Source organism: Antechinus flavipes, chromosome 4, assembly GCF_016432865.1.
Source record: "Antechinus flavipes isolate AdamAnt ecotype Samford, QLD, Australia chromosome 4, AdamAnt_v2, whole genome shotgun sequence".
In the NCBI taxonomy this organism is placed as follows: domain Eukaryota; kingdom Metazoa; phylum Chordata; class Mammalia; order Dasyuromorphia; family Dasyuridae; genus Antechinus; species Antechinus flavipes.
Genome location: NC_067401.1, coordinates 323,584,415 through 323,609,019, shown reverse-complemented (window position 1 = coordinate 323,609,019; position 24,605 = coordinate 323,584,415). Strand labels below are relative to the sequence as shown.

At 33.9% G+C, this 24,605-nt stretch overlaps 1 protein-coding gene across 2 annotated transcripts in view; it reads left to right on the top strand.

Moving 5' to 3' along the window:
- The window catches only part of NHSL1 (NHS like 1), a 250,760-nt gene that overhangs the window by 173,266 nt on the left and 52,889 nt on the right, over nucleotides 1-24,605 (top strand). For both annotated transcript variants that reach the window (XM_051997842.1, XM_051997843.1), the window contains exon 2: nucleotides 15,388-15,540. In XM_051997842.1, coding sequence (XP_051853802.1) covers nucleotides 15,388-15,540 — 153 coding nt within the window. The remainder of the gene's footprint in view (nucleotides 1-15,387; nucleotides 15,541-24,605) is intronic.

Sequence of the window (24,605 nt, the reverse complement as noted above, 5' to 3'; positions counted from 1 at the left end):
GTGACAGTGATCGTTGTTTTGAAACTGGCCAAGCACAGTGCTGAACAGATGGTAGCAATAGTATCAGATTAAATTATTAAGTAGGATTTGAGACAGAAGTGCATAAATGCAGCACATGCAAAGTGAAAGGTGCTTCCCAACATCAGTATTATCATGTAAACCAAATGCTGTATTTAATTGCTTCTAAAAAATTGATAGTGTATATTTTGTGGATCCTCCCATTTTTCATTCTCTCCACTTCCCCATGAATGATATCGTTCAAGCTGTTTATCTTTTTTTCATAAAATTCATTGATCTGAGGAGATAAATAATAACAATACTTTTGAGGTTTGGCTAAAATGGGATGCCTAGGTGTAATAATCATTATGCCAAAATATCTTTACAATATTAAGATAATTTAAAGTTTATTGTACACAGTGGTCATTAAATACAATTCTTATTAGATGAAAATTTATCAACTCACTATAAAATTCCTTTCTTTAGGGAAAGGAACAGAAATTTTGGCAGTATCGGTGAAAATGTTATCAATTTTATTTGTTTGCTTTTTAGCTGATGAGCACATAGTAGAAGAGATATACACAAAATACCTTGATATATAACTAGTAGGAGCTTTGGATAGAGAAGTGAGTCTGGAGTCAAGAAGACCCAAGTTTCAAATGTGACTACTTTGTTATTATTGTGTGTCCTTCCTTCCCAAGAGACTGTGACATTAAGGAAGTGATGCCATGACATGCAGATTTTTAAAGTGATTTAAATGATTAAATGATTTAAGTGAGGGGCTGTTCAAAGTCACCAGCCTCACTTTCTTTTACTGAGCTATCTTGACCCAATGGTCAGATATAGATTTGGAGGACTTGGTTCTTCAAAGACTTAAACTTAAAAAGACTTGAAGTTAAAGTCTTTAATAGGTTTCAATTTGACCCAGGCAATGCCCAATCATTGTATTATTTAGAAAATTCCATTAATTTCTTAAAGGCATCACAATTTGACTCTGAAAATCATTATGTTCTATTCCTCTCCTCTTGTGATCAATTTAGTTTTAGTAACTTTCTATTTGCTTCTCATCTTTTCCTCTTGGAATCCCTTATTTTCCTTTTGAGGCTTAGCTCAGGTTATAGTTCCACCATGAAGCCTTTCCTATACTTATTTTCATACATATTGTATTTACTCTTTTCTCTTTACGGAAGACTGTAATAAACGCTTTGATCTCATACTGCAGATGCAGGAGGGCATAAAGAGCCATTGAAGAAGAACTAGGCTTGTTTTGCCTTTGACACATACTGTATCACTCAGTGTCCTAGGCAAAACTTAAAAAGGAGAATTGTTGCTGGAGAACTGCAAATCTACATTGATAGAGGGTAGTTCCTTACTGGTACAGCCCAATACCAGTGAAATCAAAGACCTATTAAAAAGTACCTAAACTTCTCCATAAAGCATTTTGTTTTGGAGAAAGGACTGGCTTTACAACTGGAAAGACCTGGGTTGATACATACTGTGTTACAATGTACCACCTTTTATCTTCTGTCATCTTGTCTTTCTCCATTAGAATGTAAATTCAATGAGGCCAGAGATTATTTTATGGCTTCTATTTGTTACAGTAGCACATAGCATCATAGTAATGCATACATAGTAAGTAAATATTCATTCTCTATTTCTCTTTCTTCCTTTCCCCTAGCTCCTTTTGTTATCCTATACACCCCTTTAAGGCTATAAATTACAAATGAATTGTGATATGCATTTCAGTTTTTAAGTTATTTTTATAAAATAAATATTCATTTTACATAATATTTATAAATAATTTATTTGTCAAAAATACAATAATATATTAATTCAGTATCAAGGTTTTTAATTCATTGAGGAAAACTTTCTTTGGATCAGACTATAATAACTTGGATTTTTCTATGGTTTTAAGGATTACAAAAATGCTTCTTCATGGTCGTTATGTTAGGTATTATGAGTATTGATATTCACTTTATAGATGAGGAAACAAGCTTACATTGGTTAAATGATCTGCCCATTGTTGCACACTTAATGAACCCTGCAATCAGAATTCAAGCTGAAGTTTCTCCTGATTTCATATTTAGGGTACTTTGTATTCTGTCTTACTGTCTCCAATTATAACTCATTTCATATGATATTTAAGATTTAAGACAGGCTTTCAGAGACAAAGAAGAAAATAGAGACTTTAGATAATATTTATTTTGAAATGAAAATATTTTGAAACCCCCAAGTTGTTGATAATATCTGTAAGCTACTGCCTTTTACTCATAACTTGATAGCTATACAACTTAAGCTGAAAGTTTGGGTAGGGCAATGACCATACTTTCCCAATGCACAGGAAGCTGAGTAAGAAATAGCAAGGTACAAGAAATGAATGCTGGCTTCTAAAGTTGGTTGCCTATTTATTCTTCCAGTGTTTTTGAATCAAATGTCTTGATTGATATAGGAATATGTGGTACAAATGGCTGTTGTCCTGGGTTTCAGTATCCCAGGGTTCCATGTAATACATTGCAGTGGTCAAAGTGTGTCTACAATGTAGATCCAGAACAGAGAGAAAGTTCGGAGTGTAAAACAAGAGCAGGTCATGTATTCTTGAAAGTGGCAAGCATTGTGATAACATGTTGGGCTGGGGACATTTCTCTTATTTTCTCCTTTATCTAAAATTCCTTTTCTTGCTAACTATATGCTTTCTCAATACTATTTCCTGGTGTCTATTTTACCTCTTCATTTTGTCTGTAACTTCTCATAAATAAAGGTGTTTTTTTTTTTTTTTTTTTTTTTAGTAAAGAGAAAACCATTGTGAATTCTTCATATGTGCCTTGCACTTGTATTTTGAATTAAGAAGACCTATCATATGGTGCCACGTTGCAGGATTCATCACTAATCCTGATATAGATTCCTGGATATATACCTTTCCTTTATTACTTTCCAAAAGCTTAGTGTGAAGGTGGTTCTAAAATTTCTTCCACCCAAAATATATAAGAACAAACAAGAAGTGGTTTTGGAGACTTTTAGAGGCAGATAATTCCTTATAGGAGCACTTGACCTTTATTTATTTATTTTTTAACTGTGTGATCAAAATATGCTAAATTTCTTAATAACCTGTGGACTCAAGGGTCCATAAACTAAGAAGAGTCAAGAAAGAATAATGGATTGTTGACATATTACAGATAACTTAATGTGATATTTTGAATAATATTCATTTTATCCTTTAGTTCAGGGGTTCTTAATTTGGGATCTACCAGCACCACAGATTTCAGGGGGTTCATGAACTTGGATGGAAAAAAATTACATCATTTTCACTATTCTCAAAATAAAAATTAACATTTCTTTCAAATATGTTAAATATTCTGAGAAAGGATTCAAAGAGCTTCATCATACTGTTAAAAGGAGGGTTAAGCACCCCTATTCTACAGTAGCAATTTAGGGGTGAGAAACAGTATAAATATTTAAGCTGAATGGTCTCCTATCCCATATAAGCAGCAGTTTGGCAAGACCATCATACTAGGGTCTCAAGACAGCACTTATTGTCATTCAGTATTTCATTCCTTACTGAATGATTATGATAGGCTGCAGTGGTATTTAAGAGTATCTCGAAAGAGACCACATGAGTTATAGATGCACAGTGAAGTGCATTGTTAATATAATTTATTTTTAATTTTAATAGAATTGAAGCCAGAAGTCAGATCTCATACAATGAAAGGAGAATAAATGATTTAAAAAATGAAAACATCTGGCAAAATATGCACATTCAAGGGCTTTAGAAATTTAGGATATGAAAAAGATTAGAATGTATCAAGGTTTGGGGGACTGGGTCAGAGCAGGGCAAAATCACTTATAAGGGGGACTATAAACCTATAAGTTTCTTCTCTCAACTTAGTCTTTTCTGTATTCCTGAGGAATGATGTCAACTCTTTAAGTCTTTTGTCTTTCTTTGTAACCCTAGCATAGTATTTGGCACATGGTACTGAAGAAGTACCAGGTTGTGGGAGAGTGGTTGGAAAAGTGAAGTATTCACATTAGATGTTATCATAGTCACAAAGGCCCTTTATTAATGTGTCATGGACAAAATAAAAAAAAAAAATTTGAGCAATGAGTCATCAGTGAAATGGACTTTTTAAGGTCAGAGGGAAGAGGGGTAGGAAAATAAGGATAGAATCGAAGGAATTGGGGGGAGTGAGCAGTTGAGTATGCTTTTAGATATTCTAACAAGACAAGTCTCAGGAGTTCTGCCTATCTCTGTATATGACAGTGGGAACAGGATGGGCTCAATTAAAATTCTACATCATTCCTGACAATGGAGATTTGATGGTCTTGTTTAAGTTCCTTCTCCATAACAATAGATATATAATAAATACTGATAACTGACTTAGAGCATTGAAGATGTACAGAAAGGATCTGGCAAAAGTTTATTTTATTTTATTTTATTTTATTTTCCTTAAACATGGATTGAATTTTACTCTGAAATTTAAGGTTTCCCATGCCTCCTCTATAAGCCTTGACATCCAGCCATTCCTCAGTTGGTCTCACGATATCAGCTGGCATAAAAAGTCCTTGTATATAAAAAGTCCTTGTATATTTTGTTGAACATTTATCTTTGTAATGATTTCTTTAGGCTGCTAATTGATGCAGTGGTTGGAGGGCTGTCCTTGAATCCACCAGATTTGAGTTCAACCTTGTATATTTTGTTGAACATTTATCTTTGTAATGATTTCTTTAGGCTGCTAATTGATGCAGTGGTTGGAGGGCTGTCCTTGAATCCACCAGATTTGAGTTCAAATAGCTGTGAGACCCTGGATAAGTCACTTAATGTATACCTGCACAAGTTTTCTCATCTGTAGAATGGAGATAATAATGGCACTACTTCAAATGGTCAGTGAAAGGATTAAATGAGATTATTTTTAAAGTGCTTTGCAAGCATTTAATCATCCTGTAAATCCAAGCTATTATTTTCCATTTTGATCATCCATCTCATAGCAAAATCAGTGGGCTTAAAGACATAGACATTTTAATCATTTTTCATTCAAATGGACATTCAGAAGTGAAGATGAACTAGTGTTCTGTAATGGTTAGGGAACAAAGTTCTGGCAAAAGTTTAGAATAAACTCAAAGCAATAAGGTAATATGACATTTTTCTTTAATATTAAAGGATTTTTATATCACAGCTAGAAAAAAATAACACTAACTTTGAAGTCAAAGGAGTTAGGTTTAAATCACATTCTTTGTTAACTTACTATTTATTCTTGGATAAGTAATTTAACTTTCCAGGGGTTCACTTTGCTGATCTTTTAAATAAGAGCATTGGAGAAGGTGAAAATTCTATCCATATATATAGCCATATATAATCATATGTTTTATTAGTGTGTGTGTGTATATATATATATATATATATATATATATACACACACACACACACGTGTGTGTGTGTGTGTGTGTATGTATAAAGCCATGGATTTTATGAAGTCAAATACAAAATGTTAGCATAATTTAATGGATGCTGGGCATAGAATCATATAGACCTGGGTTTGAATTCTGCTTTTAACATTCACTAGCTTTGTCACCATGGACAGTTAACCTTCCCAAGCCTCAGTTTCCCTACATAGGAAATGGGAATCATAATACCAGTAGTACTTACTTCAAAGGGTTGTTTTGAAGCTATACTGAGATAATGTACGTATAACATTTTACAGATTCTAAAGAATGATAGATATGGCAGCTCTTATTTCAAAGAGATCATAATTATGATGTCAAATTTCCTAAGAGAAATATTTGATATTTAAAGCAACATGAATTGCTTTTTGAAAATTTGTACCTTAATTTAAAAAAAATACTAAAGTAGTATATACATGTCACTTATTATCTGAGAATATTTCTTCTCCTGTCTGCCCTTATTTACTCAGGATAGAGTGTTCAAAACAGAATATTGTTGACAAAATTATATGTTACATATAAATAAGGACTTTAAAGGGGTTTTACTTGATTATTTCATTGATGCCCCAATAACTGTGTTAGTAACAAGTTATTCCCTTTTAATAGAAATGCATCCCCATTCTTCAAAGAAACAGAGACTCAGAGAATTTATATAACTTTTCCTAAGTGATATAGTTAAGCATGACATTGCTGGACCCATAAAACAAACTTAGTGATGCTTGGTTTAGTGTTATTTCCGCCTTTACCCCATGATGCATTGAAACAAATAAAGATGATTTAGAAAGGACATTAAACAAATCATCAAACTGTTTAAAGTGTGAATTTAGAAATTTTGAAAGATAAGATGTCAAAATAAAATGAATGTCGTTTTTTAAAAACCTATTTGAAAAATGAAAATCACTTCTTAGTGGATCTTACATTCTCAAGCAGTAATATGAGTGAGATTTAGAGGGAAAAAATGGAAAGAAATATTTAGTTCAAAACTTCCAGTAGATTTTTCCTACTATCGGCCTTCCATGAGATAACAGAACTCAATTCAATACCAAATTTAAAGAAAATTCATTAGGCAATTACTACGTGCAAGTCATTAAATATGTGAAGAAAAAAATAAATACAGACTCTGTCCTCAAGGACCCTAATTTCTATCGATGGTGGGATGGTGGGGGGGAGGGGGGAGGATATAACAAGGACTATACCATTGAGAAAGTTATAAAAATTACTTTTACTTTTACTGCCTGAAGGCCATTTTTCACCAATACCACAACAACCCCCTGTTAGGGTTCTCTGGTACCCGTTAGGGGAATCTGGAAGGTTCTCTCTAGCATCACCTCTAGTTCCTATCGAATATGTTCCTTCAATTGTAGAGAATATAGATACCATACTCTCCAGTTTTATTACCCATTTAATTAGTGGCTTAATCAGCCAAATTAAATTTTACACAGAAGTGTTTATTTCAGAAAGTATAATCACAAATATATACTTATTCCCCCAATATGTTAGAGTCATAGTTTTCCTGTTCTTTGCTCTATTCCCCACAACTTAAGTGAGTGGGGAGATTAGTTTCATAGCTTTACTTATTTCCCATAGAACATAGTCTACATTTCAAGATCAAAACCTTCCTCAGGCTTGCGTCCCAGGTATCCTGCTTTTTATTCAATGACTTAGTGCACCAAATCATCTGTAATCCTGGTTCCAGGGTTACTGTGGCTTAATCTCTTAGTCCCATGGAGATCACCTTTGGTACCTGAAACTAAACACTAACAACACAGAACAGAAACATCCAACCTCACACTCAGTCTTTGGAACTAGGGTAAAAGAATTCATGATGTTAGTGCAGGGCTTAACAGATGAAAGTTGCTGAAAAGAAGAGTATAGCTAGGGGGAAAAAAGCTGTAGGCTCCCAAGAAGTCAATCAAAAGAAGCTACTTCCCACCCACATGGTAGGGAACAAAGATCTCCATGTTATCTGAACTGCCTACAGGTCACACATTTGCTTGCCATTTTGGGAGTGGAGCTGGATTTATTCTGATCTTCCCAATTCTGGGATGTGTGTTGTTAAAGCAGGTGCAATTTCGTATATGGAATTTCAAGTTGAAGACTTGATCACAGCACCATAAACTCAAGATTTAGTATTGGAAAAAAGGCCATACAGGTCATTTAATTTTATTCACTCATTTTACCACTGATAAGTGGAGTGATGATTATTGTCTCTGTTGTCCAATCTTGGATTTAACAGTAATTTAAACTTTATTCTTTCTTTCATTCACCATGCCCTGTTTGAGTATTATCACAAACTTTGTAGCTCCCTCCCTCCATTGGAATGCAATAAACTGCTTGAGGACAGGAATTATCTTTCATTTTGCATGGATTTGTATTTCCATTGCTTAGTATATAGTAAGTAGTTAATAATTGCTTGTTGACTGAATGTCTTCACTAGCTTACTATTTGGGGATTTTATTCCTGTCACAGTGACCCTTTATATAATAGAAATGACCCATTGTTCGTAGGACAACATTTTCAAGGAAGTTTATTTACTTGATTGAGCTCTGTGGAAAGGGATCCTTTCCTCCAGTCCTAGCTTTTCACTTTCACAACTTTAGGAAATCCCTTTATAAATAAATGAAAACCGTTTGGAAAGTGGGTTCATTTTACAGAATTTTGCTTTGCAAGGTAACTTGAAAGGTATTTGTTGTTTATATCAAAAGATTTATAAATGGTTGAGGAATGAGTTATATTGAAAATATGTTCTTCCCTCTTCTCCCCAAAATTCAGAGTTTGTTTTCTAGAAAAAACATTTGATCTTTTCTACTAAATTTCTGTATGGATTAAGTTTATCACAAAATCAGTGTGCTATGGATTAGAATGCTTCTGTATAGTACTGGACTTTCCTCTTTTGAAATGGAGTCTGATGATATCTGAAGGTGTTCTACAGATTTGGAGTCTACAGACCTCAATTAAAATTCCATTTATTGCTACTTATTCTCTTTGTCATCTTAGGCAAGTCTCTTATTTATTTTTTATAATAATCGACTTTTTTATTTTTCAAAATACATGCAAAGATAGTTTTCAACATTCATCCCCACAGAACCCCTTGCTCCAAACTTTTCTTCTTCCCTCTCTCCCCTAGACAGCAAGCAATCCAATATAGGCTAAACATGCACAATTCTTCCAAATATACCTCCACATTTATCATGTGTGGACCCAAGAAAAATCAAATCAAAAGGGGAAAAAAACGAGAATTTAAAAACAAGCAAGCAAACAACAACAAAAAAGATGAAAATACTATGTTGTGATCCACATTCAGTCCCCATAATACAGTCTCTGGATGCAGATAGCTCTGCCTATCACAAATTCACTGATACTGGTCCAAATCACCCCATTGTTAAAAAGAGCCAAGTTAGGCAAGTCTTTTAACTTCTCTGCCCTGGGTTTTCTTCATTTGTAGATTGATGGGGTTGAACTAGATAAGGACTAAGATTTCCTTCAAGTTCTAAATTTCATCTATGACATGATGACAATTTTCATTCAGGTAACTTGACAAAATTTTCAACATTTCTACCTTGCCTTTTAGCAAATGCAGTTACTTCTAAATAAAGCAGTGTTTATATAGGCCAATAGAACATGAGGTCAGAAGCTGTGTAGGGCTATGATTTTCTCTTTTATCTTAAAAAAAAAACTAAAGGGAAAAATATGTTGTTGGGCTTTTTTCTTTTTGTTTTCTATTTGAGGAAAGAGGGAATGGACAGCGCATTCCAAATCTTGCCTTGAAGGAAAGACAAAGTTTCAGTCTTTCAGTAATGGGACTTTTTAATATAAATGAAATGTTTTGAATTAGTGGCTTATTACATTTTTTTCCATGCAGCTCTGAGCCTGATTTATACCAATATAAATTAAGGCTTTCACTGAGTTTTATTTCAAAAACTTCTCTTGGAAATAGGAAAAAACCATAATTTTAGAGGTCCTTCATCTTTTCTAGTCAAATGTCAGACCAGTGTTTGTACAGGGATATTAATCAATCAACAAATATTTATTAAGCACCTACTATGTGCTAGTCATTGTACTAAGAGCTAGGGATACAAAAGAGACAAAGGATAGTCTCTGTCTACATGACCTTACAATCTAATGGGGAGGACAATTTGTAAGCAAATATATACAAAGCAAACTATATATAGGATAAATATAAAATTTTTAAAAGAGAGAAGGCTTCCAGTAGAATGTGTGATTTTATTTGGAATTTCAAGGAAATCAGGAACTTTCTTAGGGTCTTATAGCTAGTATCAAAGGCTTAGACTTTACACTAGGTATTATGAGTTCAACACCAGCTTTCTTTATACTGCATTAATATTCTTCACAGTATACCCAGATTGATTTACTTTTCTTTTCCTCACCTTTCTTTCTATTTACTTTACTTTAGAATATTATTCTCTGGTTCATGCTCATTTGCTCATTGTTTTACTTCCTCTCATAGTACCTCTATTTTTCATGAATTCCCATTTCTGTCTCTCTTTGAATGGTAGCGTATATATACCATCAAGCATAATATATATGTTTGCCTAAAAGACTATTTTAAAGAGAACTCACACAAGCAAATGCTCACATCAGAAGAAGCAATATAAGAATACTTTGAAATCAGAATTTCAATAGCTCAAAAAACATTTGAGATGTGAAAATTTAGAGATATCTCTTCTCTAAATGTTCATATGAACTATTTATTTTTCACCTGTGGTAAGACCTTCTGAGCTTACATTGATCAGATCAGATACAGTCAGACACACTGTACATTTACCCCAACATAGTGATGTCTTATTGGTCCTCTTCAAGCAGGAAGGATAACAATCAACTATTGTATAATAATTATGCACTAAAAGATTCTCAGTGTTTCTTAATGGGGAAGAAATGTGATTGGTCAAAAGAACATTGGATTTGAATCCGAGAACTAGAATATGAATGTTGGATTTGTTCTTTACTATTTATGTGATCTTAGATGAGATGTCTCTACACTCAGAATTTGTTTTTTCATCTTTAAAAGGAGAGATTTGGATTAGATAATGTCTAAAGGCCTTTCCAGTTGTAAATCTTTTGATCTTTTAATTACTAGAACCCTTCACTCCTGAAAAAACATGGTTTGTATTACACATTACTTTAGGAAAGGACTAATTTAGGTAATTAAGTCTAAAGATTAAATTAATTGGCTTGCAAGCAATTGAATTTCTTGGTTAAGGGAGGAGCTGGAACTTTCTAGGATGGTAGAAGGTACATGCAAATGAGAATCACACTTTGGCAGAGCTGTTAAGATGCTGCTACAGGATCTTTGGCTGAGACTGAGCAAAAAAAGGATGAGAAAACAAGGGCATTCTAATTTGCAGGAGAATGCAGTAGAGTCATCATTTGCAGCTCCATGGAGATTCTATTGTAAAATCTTTACTGCCTGTAAATGGTTCCTATGTTGGAGATGGGGGTGGGGTAGAGGGAAGCAGAGTTGGGGAAATAATAGCTGCAAGTTGGGGTTGGAAGTCAGTTCTATGTAGTCTGACTTAGCAGGAGAGGGACAAAGAATCAACATGTGATTGCTTACAGACCTGTGGACTGTGCTACAAAGGACCTGGAAGCTACCAATGGCCTAGGGGAAAATGGAAAATGCATTTGTTTTTGCCTTTTTTTTTAATAGAGTGAAATCTGCACAGCTCTATGGACTAGAAAGGGGAGAAGCCCCTATTGATTTGTTGGAGAGAAAACTGAATGAATGAGCCCTGAGGCAGAAAATTTGATGTGGATTTCATGCAAATAAGAATAGTGATTGGCTTCTTGGTTTTCCCCCCACATGTTGTAACTGGCTGCTCTCAGTCTTGAGGATTAGGTTTCAGAATAAGCTTTTCAGGTTCAAGGATTGTTAATGGTTTGTAACCACCGGGATAGTCAGCCCAGCCTCCAAGTTACATTGCCCTGGCAGATGCCTACATTCGTGGATACAGGAGGGGAGGAAAGTTAGGAACAGAAGTTGAGGCATTTTAGACTGAATCTTGACTTGGTGTCCTCTGCTGCATCTGACTTCTTAAGAGACATAAGCTACTACAGAACTTCATATAAGCACCTTGGAAATGGTCATATTCATTAACGCAAAGATCAAGTCTTTAATTAAACTTTTTAAGAAGAAAAGTAAGTAGTTCTTTTGTCTTTCTTTCTTCCGATTCCTTTCTTTAGACACCCCAACCCACTCATACCCCCTACTATGTTTCTTATTTACTTTCTCACTCTTTGAGTGATGGAATGAAAAGAAATGGTGGAAATGTATAATTACCATAAGGTTAACTCGCTCTCTATACAGACTGGGTTTTGAAAGAATCAATGAAATGATGTTTGTAGGAGTGCTATTTAACTATATGTTATTTGCAAATAAGCCTTTATTATAGTTCAGCCTTTTTATTATTTAATACAAGGAGAACATTTTTGTTTTTAGCTTTCCATTTTTAAAATGGGAGTCAAAATTGTGCGACTTTCTTTGTTCCTCTATAAAGCCATTGAAAGAAGAAAAGAAATGTATTTGTTTGCTTTGTGTTATCTTCCACTAATAGATTGTGTGTGTATATATTTTAAATGGCAGGGTAGTAAGGAAGTCTTTGAACGATTTGTTCCATGTTTAAGGTGGGGATAATCCTGTAAAGTTTCCTGAGGAAGGTCCCAGCTGTGTACTTGTTTAAATACAGAAGAATCCTGCTACCTACCAAATTCTGTCTAAATTGAAGAGGCATCATTTTAAAGTTGAGAACCAGAGCAGTACAGTTTTGTTGAAATGTCACTAAAGGAAAAATTTCCATCCAGGAACTTTTTTATTTATTTGGAAAAAAAGAACTAAGCATTTAGAATGTTTTCTTTTACTTTGGTTGTTTCTTCTTTCGTGGTGTCAATTGTTTATGCTGTTTAATTCAAGTCTATGTATTATTTTAGTAGCAACAAAAAAATAACATCTGAAGATGGTATTCCCCTTCCCCCCACCTCCCCCCCCCACCTCCAAATGTTTACTCAACTGTTCTACTTGAGCAGAATCTATACTGAAAGGGGAACCTTACTGATAGTAAGGTTCTAGGTAGTGAGACAACTGAATCTTCATTGTGAGCCAACTGATAAATGTTTTCCTTTTTTTCTTTTTGTAGTAATATAGAATATAAAGAGTTAGAAATCTGAAATGATTGGCTATAACAAATAAATACTCTGCATCATTCAACATTTTCTTACTTCTGCATCATTCAACATTTTCTTACTGGGGAAATCAAATAATTTGTTACAATGAACTCATTGGTTTTTAGTAACATTATCACCAATAGCCTTTAGGTGTAGTATCAGTAACAATAATAATGAAAGCAGAGTTAAGATTTAAAAATTTGAAATTTACAAATCATTTTGCAAACATCCTGTAATTTGGAGGTAGGATCGGGATCTGTGGCACTAAATTAAGTGCTTCGATAAAAAAAATCAGAATTCTGATTAGTCTTAGACACATTTATTGATGTCAGTATATAACCTGATCAACAAAGGATTAGGTCAGTAAGAAGGAAAAAGAAGGCAGCCAAAGATAACTTTAAAAGGGCTAATTTTGGAGTCAGAGCACTGAGTTCAAGTTCATTTCTGTTATCCAAGTGACTGACCAAATCACTTAATCTTTCTAGGCCTACAGTATTCTAATCTTCCTGAGGGTAGGAATACACACACACACACACACACACACACACACACACACACACACACATCCCTTCCTTCCCTCCCTATCTTCCTCTCTCCTTCCCTCCCTCTTTTCTCTTTTCTATCTCTCATTCCCAGAGCTTGACACATAAATAATCTGTAAAATGAAGGATTTGAACCACATAATTCAAAGTCCCTTCCAGATATTTGATCCTATATAAACATTTAACACAAAGGTTAAATTTTTCTATAGATGGCTTTATAGGGAAGGGAAGGTACACACATATATCTTTATATGTGATACCTGTTTATATTGTGTGGGTATTTGTTCATTCATCCATTCATTCATTCATATTTTCTTTTCTCCCCATTCCTTTAGAACTTTAGTTTCTTTAGGGCAAGGACAGTTTACTTTTTTCTTTATATCCCTAGCCTTTGGCACATAACAGTATTTAATTAACACTTGTAGTGTGGTTAATGGATTAAGACCAGGATGGAAGGTTTATGGCATAATAGAAAAAATGGACTTCAGATTACTGAATTAGTATTCAGTAGCAAAGAGGCAGCTGTGTGGTATAAAGTAAAGAGCCTTGGCTCTTGAGTGTGAGTGTCCAATACTAACTATGCTCCCAACTTGTCTTTTCATCTCCAGTGTCAGAGCCACTGACCATTACCATACTTGGTACTAAATCCCTCCTCATTTCTGATGCCATTTTTTTTTAATCTTTCTCCTTATCTTTTTATGTGTTTTTTGCCTCCTCAAAAATTACCTTCTTTTTATTATACAAATCTCTTGAGGTTATGGGTTATTTCTTTTTTGCCTTGATATCCCCTGGGCATCCAGCACTGTGCTTTGCCTGGAAGCAGTGCTTACTAATTGAATTGTCTGAAAAGTAGGATTCAAATTTTGCCTCGATTACTAAACTCCTTGAATAATTTTTAAAACTTAAGGAGATATAGAAATGTGAGCTAAATTCCAAATGGCTCACCAACAGAAAATGATGAATTTTTCAGTCAAAGGATTCATAAAAAGTTCCATTCTGCATCAGTGGAGAGAGTACCTACACTGAGGAAATCATGGCCCCTTGAAATATTGAAATATAATCAACACTTATAATTCTCTTCTTGACTCATTGGCCTGTTCATTTTGGTTTTCTGCCAACAATTTACACTTGTTCAGTCTGCTTTATGATCTACTAAAGTTGCAAAAGTTAGACCTGTAAAAACTATATTTAGTACTACATAATCAGAGAGGATTGGACTCAGCTTCTTGGACTGCACAGTTCTGTTTCTGCTATTCTTTCACTTCAATTAAAATCATTTTCCAACTGAGTTTCTCCAAAACAGAGACTTCATTTTATATTAGTATCCTTTCCTTATGACCCCTCAGTGTGTCCCCCTCCTATTCCTGTCAGGTCATTCATGGATAAGGACTTGCTAGTTGGACATTTGTTGTACTCAACCTCTTGTTGCCTCCCATCTCAATTTAGGTTTTATGGAGAGAGGCTAAAAGACCTGACTGAAGGAAACCTTGGCAGTAAAAATGTGAAAAGATTAAAATACTTCCCTGTTGAACCCAAGAACCATTTGTCAGAATGTTCTAAGGGGCTTCAGAAGTGAAGTATATGTTAGATTAGGTAACCACTGAAATTTCATATAATAAATTGCCTAGTGTTCACTTGTGATCTTTGCAAATAACCAAAACTCATGGAAATAAAGAATTCGATTAATGATTTCTTTCAAAAAATATTTCAGGAGTACTCTTTATAAGGCTATTAAATATTATTTTGTTCAAACAAATTGTGACAATTTTTATAATTACAATGTTTTTAAGCATTGTTTTGGAAAGAAACACTACTTTTTTTTCGAACCTTACTTGGTGTTTGTTTTTCTACATGGATATCAAAAACTTTATAATAAAATGATCATGAAATGCTCTAGCATAAGTATTAGACTAGGTGATGAGTACAAGTATGTTTTACCTGTTTGATCAGCCATATTGTAATTTTTTCATGGAAAAGGAATATTGAATTCTGGGGGGAAAATCAACTGAAAAGTATAATTATGTCATTAGTGTAATGGATGATAGGTAACACTGAAGTTTCTTCCTTTGCAACCTGTTAATATACTAATAATACTGCAGTATAAGATTAAATGTCAAAATTTGCTCCTCCATAATTATCTTGCTATTTTCCTAATTCATGCTATCTTTCCCCATATTGATGTAGCTGTCATGGAATAGGCATTGTTTCGCTCAACATTGTATTTTTCTCTTTACAGCTGTCTCCAATTTAGATGAAGAGAGTAGATGGACGGTTCATTACACAGCACCATGGCACCAGCAGGAAAATGTCTTCTTACCTACCACGAGGCCACCCTGTGTGGAAGACTTGCATCGACAAGCCAAACTGAACTTAAAATCAGTGCTGAGAGGTAAGATGTATGACATCAGTAAATCTTTTTTTTTTTTTTTTTTTTTTTTTTTTGGCTTGCTTACTTATTGAATGATATGGTGATAATAGTCCTGGATAATTTCTCTCCAGTAAATTCAGTTTTGGAAGAAAAGATCTGTTAGCGTTAAATACTTGAAATACACAACAGGACAAATCCAGATATTCTATGTTCTAAGAGAGGGGTTCCTAACTTCTTTTGTGTAATAGAAGCCTTTGGCAGTCTGGGGAAGCCCATGGACCACTCTCAGAATTAATTTTTTAAACATAAAATAAAACACATATGATTACAAAGGAAACCAATTATTAAAATGAAGATGTAATTTTGTCTGATCCCCTGAAATCTATCCATAGAGCCCTTTGAAGGTCTGTGGATCCCAGGTCAATAGCTCTTACTTTATGGACTTTTTTTTTTTCATTTATAAGTACTTTTAAAAAAATATGATAAGACATTTAAAAATATATATATATATGATATATGATATCATATACTTATATGATATATATATACACACACACACACACACATATATATATACACTTAGTTCTCTCATCAAAGGCAGGCCTTGCTGAAGTTGACAGAATCATTTAGGACACTTTAAACCTGTTAAATTCATTACCTCTAACTTGATTATACAAATCACAAAATAGTGGATGCTAGTTTCAGTGCCTTTTTAAAAAGCCTTATAGGTTTTTCAGAATTTTAAGTTCTCAAAACCTAAAATGTCTCAACAGTATTATCTTAATGTTTTATTCTGTTTAATCCAAGTTTTGGTGGGAACTTGGATATTTGTACTTGGGTCTAAGCCCTCTTTCAAAGGGTTTATACACTTAGATTAGTAATCATTGTCACTGATTTACCAAAACTTGGATTGGTCCTATTTGATCCTTCACAAATAAATAAGTAAACCTTTTGGCAAATGAAAAAAAATTCATATATATTTGTAATTATAACATACCCAGTGTAACTTTTACTTTTTATAGTGATGCTTTTTACTTTACTTTTCACTGTTAATTTTTACTTTACCTTTTATAGTATTTTACCTTTTTACCCTTTATTTTTTTTTACTTTTACTTTTACCCTTAATTTTAAATTCTTCTGTTTTCACCCCCTTCTCTTGCTCCTTCCCTCCTTTGCTCTTTCTTCCCTCCTTCTCTTCTTTCCTTCCTTTCTTTCTTCCCTCCCCTCTCCTCCTCCCTTTCTTCCTTCCATATAAACCTTACCTTCCATACAAAATCCTTGTACTTAACAAGCCATTTTTCTTTGTTGTCATTTGGCAGATAAATATTCACACATATATAAATATATCATTGACATACTTGAAAATTCAAAGATCTTTAGTATTTCATTTATAGTTACCCTGAATTCTTCCCTTTTTATTATCTTCAGGCTTAGACCTTCCCTTTCTAACAGATTAATCAAATTTTCACAGTGCTTCTCTGATGTGATTTTTTTTTTTTTTAGGGCTTTTCCTTGTAATGAATGAATGAATGAGTAGATGGATAGATGAATGAAAATGCATTTTTTAAATATATGCCAACACTGGGGTAAATACAGTTGTTACAAATACAAAAGCAAGGATAGTACTGGAACTCAATAACTTTATATTCTAATAGAGGAAACAGTACTAATTGGGTAGTGCTGAACAGAGAAGGGTACTTTGGCTTAGCAATACTTGAAATTTCCTACTCTGCTACCATCTTGGATTTCTTTCTCACTTTGTTCTCTTCAGACTATTCTAACCCTAAGAAAAGTTCTAATATTTTACTTGAGAAAAAATTATTTTTGTGAAAGATCTTGGTGTAATTTTATAAAACAGCCCTTGCAAAATCCTGCATATGTACCATTTTTGCAGCATTTTCTCAGGTTTAACAGAGATTTATTAGCATTTTTATTAAAAATGGAGTTTTTAACTGTTAAAATGCTCATATCTATATAGCTTAATCTCTCTAAATATGTATATGTGTGTATGATATTGTTGCAAAACTGCAAAAAGAATAAAAAGATACATTCCTCTCATCCAAGAGCTTATAGTTTAGTAGAGAACACAAATTGTGTGCACAAGTAAGGGCATTTTATAAAATAAAATGTACTAAAGTGCTTTGAAAGGCATATTTAAACAATTCAATTCAGCAAGCACTAAATGCCCTAAGGCACTAGCCTGAAAAGTGTTGGCAGAATTTTGAGGAAAGAGAGTGTATTTGTGCCAGGAGGGAAGGTTTATCTTTTCACAGATGTTTCTCCTGATGGAATTAAAAGAGGATTCAGTACTTCTAACAGTTGCTTTGACTTGATTGATCAATCTTTATTTTATTGTTTCATATACTTTGGGAAATTATTCTTTACTTTCTCATCAACTTTGTATAAAGTTTAAAATGTCAAATTACCTTAATCAGTCTTTGTTGTAGATTTAAACATAGAACTGTTGGGGGAAAAATATTCTGCTGTCAATCTCTTTTTAATATTTCTGATAATCTTGTAAATTAATAGGCTACAAGCTTGTGTAAAAATTGATATTGGTTTGACTTCTGATGCCGTCTGCATTTATGCTTTGTCCTATCTCATTGTTTGTTATTGTTGAGTTATTTTTCAGTCTTGTCATTTGGGAAAGGTGGTTTGCCACTTCTTTCTCCAGCTTATTTGACAGATGAAAAAACTGAGACAAATTGTGTTATTAAGTAATTTGCTCAGAATCACAAAGCTATTAAGTGTCTAAAGCCAGATTTAAAATCAGGAAGATGAGTCTTCCTGATTCCAGTATTGTTATTACACCCACTGTACCATCTAGCTTCCCTTCTCTCTGTTTACTGAAATCCATTTACTAAAACCACCTTTAGTCCTTAGTAATTCAGTAAATGTCATTAGCAGGTAATCCTGAATTATTTCCCACTTTTTCTACCATCTCTTTAACAATATTAAATGACTTTAAAATTCTAAAGCCTTGCAATTATTCATATTTTATGGGATTTGAATGGTAAAGCACCTTATAGTTTTACTTAATGGGAGTTACCTTAGTAGCATCTTTAAAATGTGAATTTTCAAATGCACCAATTTGGATCATTGAAATATAATGCAAATTCAATTTTCATTATCAGTTTTCTGATGAAACATCAGGAAAATCTGTATTACAATAGGTGTCCAGAAGTGGGAGTGTAGTTTTAAGCTTTAGTAGTTTTCAGTAGCTTAAAACTGCAACCCAGACTTTTGGAACACCCTGTATATTAAATAGATTTTTCAAAATCCTGATCTGTAAACTTTTCTTCTCTTTTACTATATTGAGGACCTTTATTTAACTCTCATGATTTCATTTTCAGGTTACCATTTCAGTATACCAATGTCAAACAGCTTTATTGCTGGTTTTGCTGGTTTTGCCTAGACTTGTATTTTTATTTTGAAAAGGCCTATGCTTCAATAATTGCTTTAATGCCTTAAGCCATTCCCTGGAAGAGAACCCTAAAAGCAAACATACATCAAGAGAAAAAAATTTTTCATCAGAAGCTTTTGGGAAAACTTGCTCAAGTCCATTTTAAATTTGATTTTAAATACTCTTAAGAAATTTTTAAATACAATTGCTTTATGACTTTACATCAAGAAACTAAATTAGTAATTAGATTTGGAGAGGACTCAAGATATTTATTCATTTTCTCTGTCTCTCTGGCTCGTGCTGGCATGCTCTCTCTCTCTTTCTCTCTCTCTCTCTCTCTCTCTCTCTCTTTGTCTCTCTCTCTCTCTCTCTCTCTCTCTCTTTCTCTCTCTCTCTCTCTCTCTCTCTCTCTCTCTCTCTCTCTCTCTCTCTCTCTCTCTGTCTTCTCTTTCCTTCTCCCCCTTCTCCTCTCTCTGTTCACTTATTTTTCTCCTTTACAAAACTTGGTTTAACATTTCAATGCAATAGTCAATTATTAATCACCCACTGTATAGAACCACTGATATTGAGGTTTGAAATATAAGAATGAAATAGTCATGTTGTTTACTAAATTTGCTATCAATTCTAATACAGAATTTTCAGAATAGAGCATAAAAGGATAAGATACAAACAATGTGAACTTCCAAATCTGAGGGAATTTTTTTTTTCTAATGGGCCAAGAGGAAGGATCAGATCTTAATGAAACAGATGGTATTTGAGTTTTATCTCCAAGAGTGTTGGAGTGAAGATTTTAATACAGAGAGATAGAATAGCAAGGATATTTGAAGTATGGAGAACAGCATGAGCTGTTGTTTGGAAAGGTTTCATTGAAAAGACAAGTTGACACTTGATGTTTTCTTTATTTGATTATTGAAGTATAAATTTCTTATAGCACTTAGGATATTTTTCCTTATTTATTATAGCTACTTAGCTATATCTTTTCTTTTTTGGGGTTATAGAAGAAAAACAGATAGGGAAGATAGGCGAACAAGCCTAAAAAGCAGTGTATGTGTTAGAATAGCATGCAGTAAGGCTAGAAAGAATGGTACCGGGGACAGCTAGGTGGTGCAGTAGATAAAGCACCAGCTCTGAAGTCAGAGGACAGACTTCAGACACTTAACATTTCTAGCTGTGTGATCATGGGCAACTCACTTAACCCCAATTGCCTCAGCAGAAAGAAAGAAAGAAAGAATGCTTCCAGGTTTTAGAAGGCTTAGACATGACAGCATGGTGGAGCAGTAAAAGAATTAGATTTGGAGTTGAGATTGAGCCTTGCCACTTCCTAGGAAAAGTTATTTAATGATTTTCCTCATCTCTAAAGTGTGAAGATCGGATTATAACAGGTATGATCACTTCCAGATCTAAGACTGTGAAACTATGAATTTGATTCTTATTATACCCTGAAATGAATAGCAGAATATAAGCATATTCTTCTTAATTACCTCTTAATGAAGGGTTACATATTAAGAGCTCAATTGCTGAATTTTTCCCTATTATCTATATAGCTATATAGAAGGTTATCCTAAGTGAACTAGAGTTAAATTTTATTTTCTTTTAAAAATACAGGCAGGAAAATATAAAAACGTCAAAGCTTATTGTCTTTTTTGTGACCTTACCAGTCACTTATTTTTATAGGAAGAAATCCTATTCTTTATGATAAATTGCAGGTATGGCTTGATAATAATCATTTATTAAGTGCCTACTCAGTGAATTTGGTATTGTGGGGATTTACTAGGAAAGAGGGGAGATATATGGCTCCTCAAGGGCAGTCTAAAGACAAGTAGCAGTAAAACTACATATTGAAACAACAGGCTCATAACCAACTACAAGTACATGGTGATACACATAAATGCTTCAGGGTTGTCTTGCAGCACTTGGAAACTGGCCAGCTTTGTCTGGAAAGGTTTCACAGAGAAGAGGAGTTTTTGAGTATGGTTTAAGGTGATAATGGATATGCTTTGCTGTAAAAGCTTGAGGAAGAAGACATTCTAGACATGGGAAATAGCCTATGCAGTTATCTCAGTGATGGCTAATTCATTTCCTTTGTATTTTCAATATATCTCAGTTTGCATGAAACCAGAATCTTAAGTGAAATTTCTCCACAGACTTCCTCTTGGTTCTGCTAGGAGAAAAATTCTCCTTAAAGATCACCAACTCCTGAAAGTTACTTAGACAAATGAACCACAAAATAGTATTCTACCCACCTAAGGCCGTAAATATTGTAGTGCTGAATTGAGTCAGTGGCTAAGCCTCTGTCCAGCAACAGAGCCCATGAAATTTAAGCAAGAAATGAAAAAAGCATAGCAGTCCTTCATACTGCAGGAACTGAGTTTAATGTTCATATATTTAGATCTTGAAAAGTCTTGTCAAAATCCAACTCCCTTGTTTCATGGATGTGAAAACTGAGGCCCACAGATAGATGATTTGCCTCCAGTCACAAGTACATACTCCAGTGACAAAATTAGGATTTGAATCCAGTTCCTCTCACTAGATCCAATATTCTTGTTGTTAGTTCATTGTTTAGATAACTGTGGTCCTGATATAATCAGAATGCAAGGGCAACATAGATTCATTGCCAGTTTATAGGATAAATTCTGCAAGCTGAGTTGACTTTTTGTATTGAGATGGTAAACTGTAATGGATAGGTTTCACTTGCTGGTCTTTATAGTGGCTGCCATCAGATGAATGCTCTACTGGGTTATCCTGATTAGCAGACCCTTCTTTATCAGCAGATAGGAATTCTGTCATTGTGATCAAGCATAGAACTGTTTGTATATTTGAGTCTGCTAATGTTATCTGGTTAATTTACTTATATAATATTATTTTTGCATTTTTATTTCAGTATGCATCATTTAAAATTTTATATGTATTGCTAGATCTAGTCACTAGAGAATGCAGAATTGGTGATGATGCCCTTAAATCAATTGCCTTGGGCCTGTTAGCAACATAGGTAAAGAACATAAAACTGCTACTCATATTATTCATTGCAAACTTTTCAGATGGTTTGAGAAACATGATATTTAGAAGACATCTGGTTAATGTTGTAATATGAAACTCACTGAAGACAGATCCCATTAGCTACAAAGCACTTAATTGGCCTAGTGAGAGAACTTCCAGATAGGTAGTCTGTAGTATTCTGCCCTTTTTATAATTATGGCTTGATCATTATGGCTGGGAACTAAATTGGAGTTAGCTATAATGCTGAATAATCCTTCTCTAAGAAGCTTAGTCTCTTGGCAGTCTTTTTCAGTTTTAGTAAAAAGATGTAAAGCCAAAAGGGTCAGATCCAGGTTTACAAGGATATCAAGAAGTGAATTTTATACAACCTATAAAGCTCATAAGGATATTATAAGAATATTAAAGGCTAAAAGAAGGACATGTATTCTGTCAGGACCCTGCCATTAAAAAAAATAATTAGGGAAGAGTATGTACCTTCTTTTATCATGTCAGATATTCATGATTGTTCTTTTGTATTTTACTGTTTGAAATTAGTTCACAGTGCATGTGTTGTCAATTTTGACAATATTGTATTAAAATCTTAAATGATTTTTTCCAAAATTTCCAAAATAAGCCAGGTTATTTTAAGAAATTAGAAGTAGGTAGCATGAAAGGGTACTGATATAATGGCATTTACTAAAATAATTGTAGTTTTTATTGTTACTGACAATTCAGTAATACTGATTTCATTCTTCAGTGATGGAAATTTTTCCATGCCTTTGTAGGCATGCATTGTGGTTATGGTCAAAAAATAAATCTTCACATTGTGGCATAAAACTCCTTGGTGACAAATCTCTCCCAAAAAAGCTCAGATGAAGCCTAGCTTCAGGTCAAAGCTTTTCAGCTCCTGGAATTGTGTGCATTCCCAATCCAACTCAGAGTAACTTTTGTGCCATAATAGAAGCATTGGAATAGAACTTTGTAATAAATACATATGCTAATAATGTTTACTGTTGTTTATATGGATTATATCACACTACAAGGCTTTAAGATTTGACTTTATTTCTATAGAATTGCAAAAATTCCACCAATGTAGATATTCTCCTTTTTTTTTTTTTTAAACAATATGGATTGTAACTCCTCTTTGTCTGCCCATCCTGAATGATTTGTACATGTCTTCTCATAAAATTTCCATACAGTAGTTTTATAATGTGAGCCAAACCTCCTGATTTGCATTGGGTAACAGTGGAGCAAATAGCAAAAGAGCCTATTCTTCCAGCATCATTTTTTCCTTCTGTATATAGCTAACTTACCTTCTCCCCTCTTCCCCCTTTTTTCCCACATCTTAGAGAGTCTCCAATAACATTCTTTACTCTGCTTCTCTTCTGTGGTTCTTCTTTTGTAATATAGTGTATCCCCAAAAGTTTAGTGCTCTTTGAAGCTTCAACAGCTTAAATAACTATACTAAGTATTCTAGTATACCCTGTATAGACTGCTTCACCCTCCATAAGCCTTTCCATTGAATTAAACTGAAGATGAAGCTCCACTTTAAATCTTTGTAATGTGTAGTGTTCCCTAGTTCCATACGAACTTAATCAGAACAATATTGTTGCTATAAATGAGTCAAGAGTCAAGGAATATTTATTAAGTGCTTACTACGTGGCAAATATTGTGCTTAGGACTGGGAATATAAAGAAAGGCATAGGAGTTCCTGTTCTCAAGGATATTGCAGTCTAATGAGGAAAGACAACATGTAAGAAGAACCTGAAAATGGGAGTGGTGACTTAGCACGGGGGCATGAAGAAGTCTAAGGGTTGGGGTGGGAAATGATCTTAAGAGGCATGAATTTAAAAGTTGAAATTATCTTGTGGAATGATAAGTTTCTGAAGATCATGAAATCCAGCAAAGTAGCAGCTGGATGGAAAATGCTGAAGTGAATCCTTTGGGTGCCCTTTTCAAAGGAAGAGTCTGGTAAGAGTTCCCAAGTATCCACATACCCCAACCTTCTCATTGGAAGTTTATTTCAGGGAAAAGTGTAGGCCATTAAAAGGATTTACTTAGTAAAATGAAAGCCAAATATATATATTTTAAATGCAATACAATTCAGTTACTTCTTTATTATTATCTTAAAGTGGGCCTATGATTTCTTTGATGTAGGTAATTTCCTATGGGGGAAAATTTCCTCTACAAAAGGAGAAAAGCAAAGATTTAGTGAGTTGCCTGGGAACAGTGAAATTTTAAGTCACCTGTCCAGAGCCACACGGTCAGTGTATTCCAGAGATGAGAGTTGAATTCAGCTCTTCATGACTCTAGCCATTATACTAGAGAATTTCTCCTATTGTTTTCCTAATGGATTTTTACTGCATTAACTCAAGATTCTTATTTTTAGAAAAACTAAGAATATTCCCTTGGTATCATCAGATAAACTCCAGCTGCTTATAATTTTAAAGTTTCTATATTTCATTTGCATTCTCATGACATTAATCTAGAATCCCTGAAACTCATATGAAGTAAATTGGAAAGATGAAGACAACAATTCAGTTTGATGGCTTCAAAGTCAGACACTCAGTTTGAACTTCTTTGGCTTCTCTACCTTGCCTCCTGCATGGGTATCTCTACCTCTAAACCTTCCTTCAGCTTTCTTTTATGTATTTCCTTCCTCCTTTAAGTTGTAAGCTCCTTGAATTGTGTATTGTGGATTTTTTTG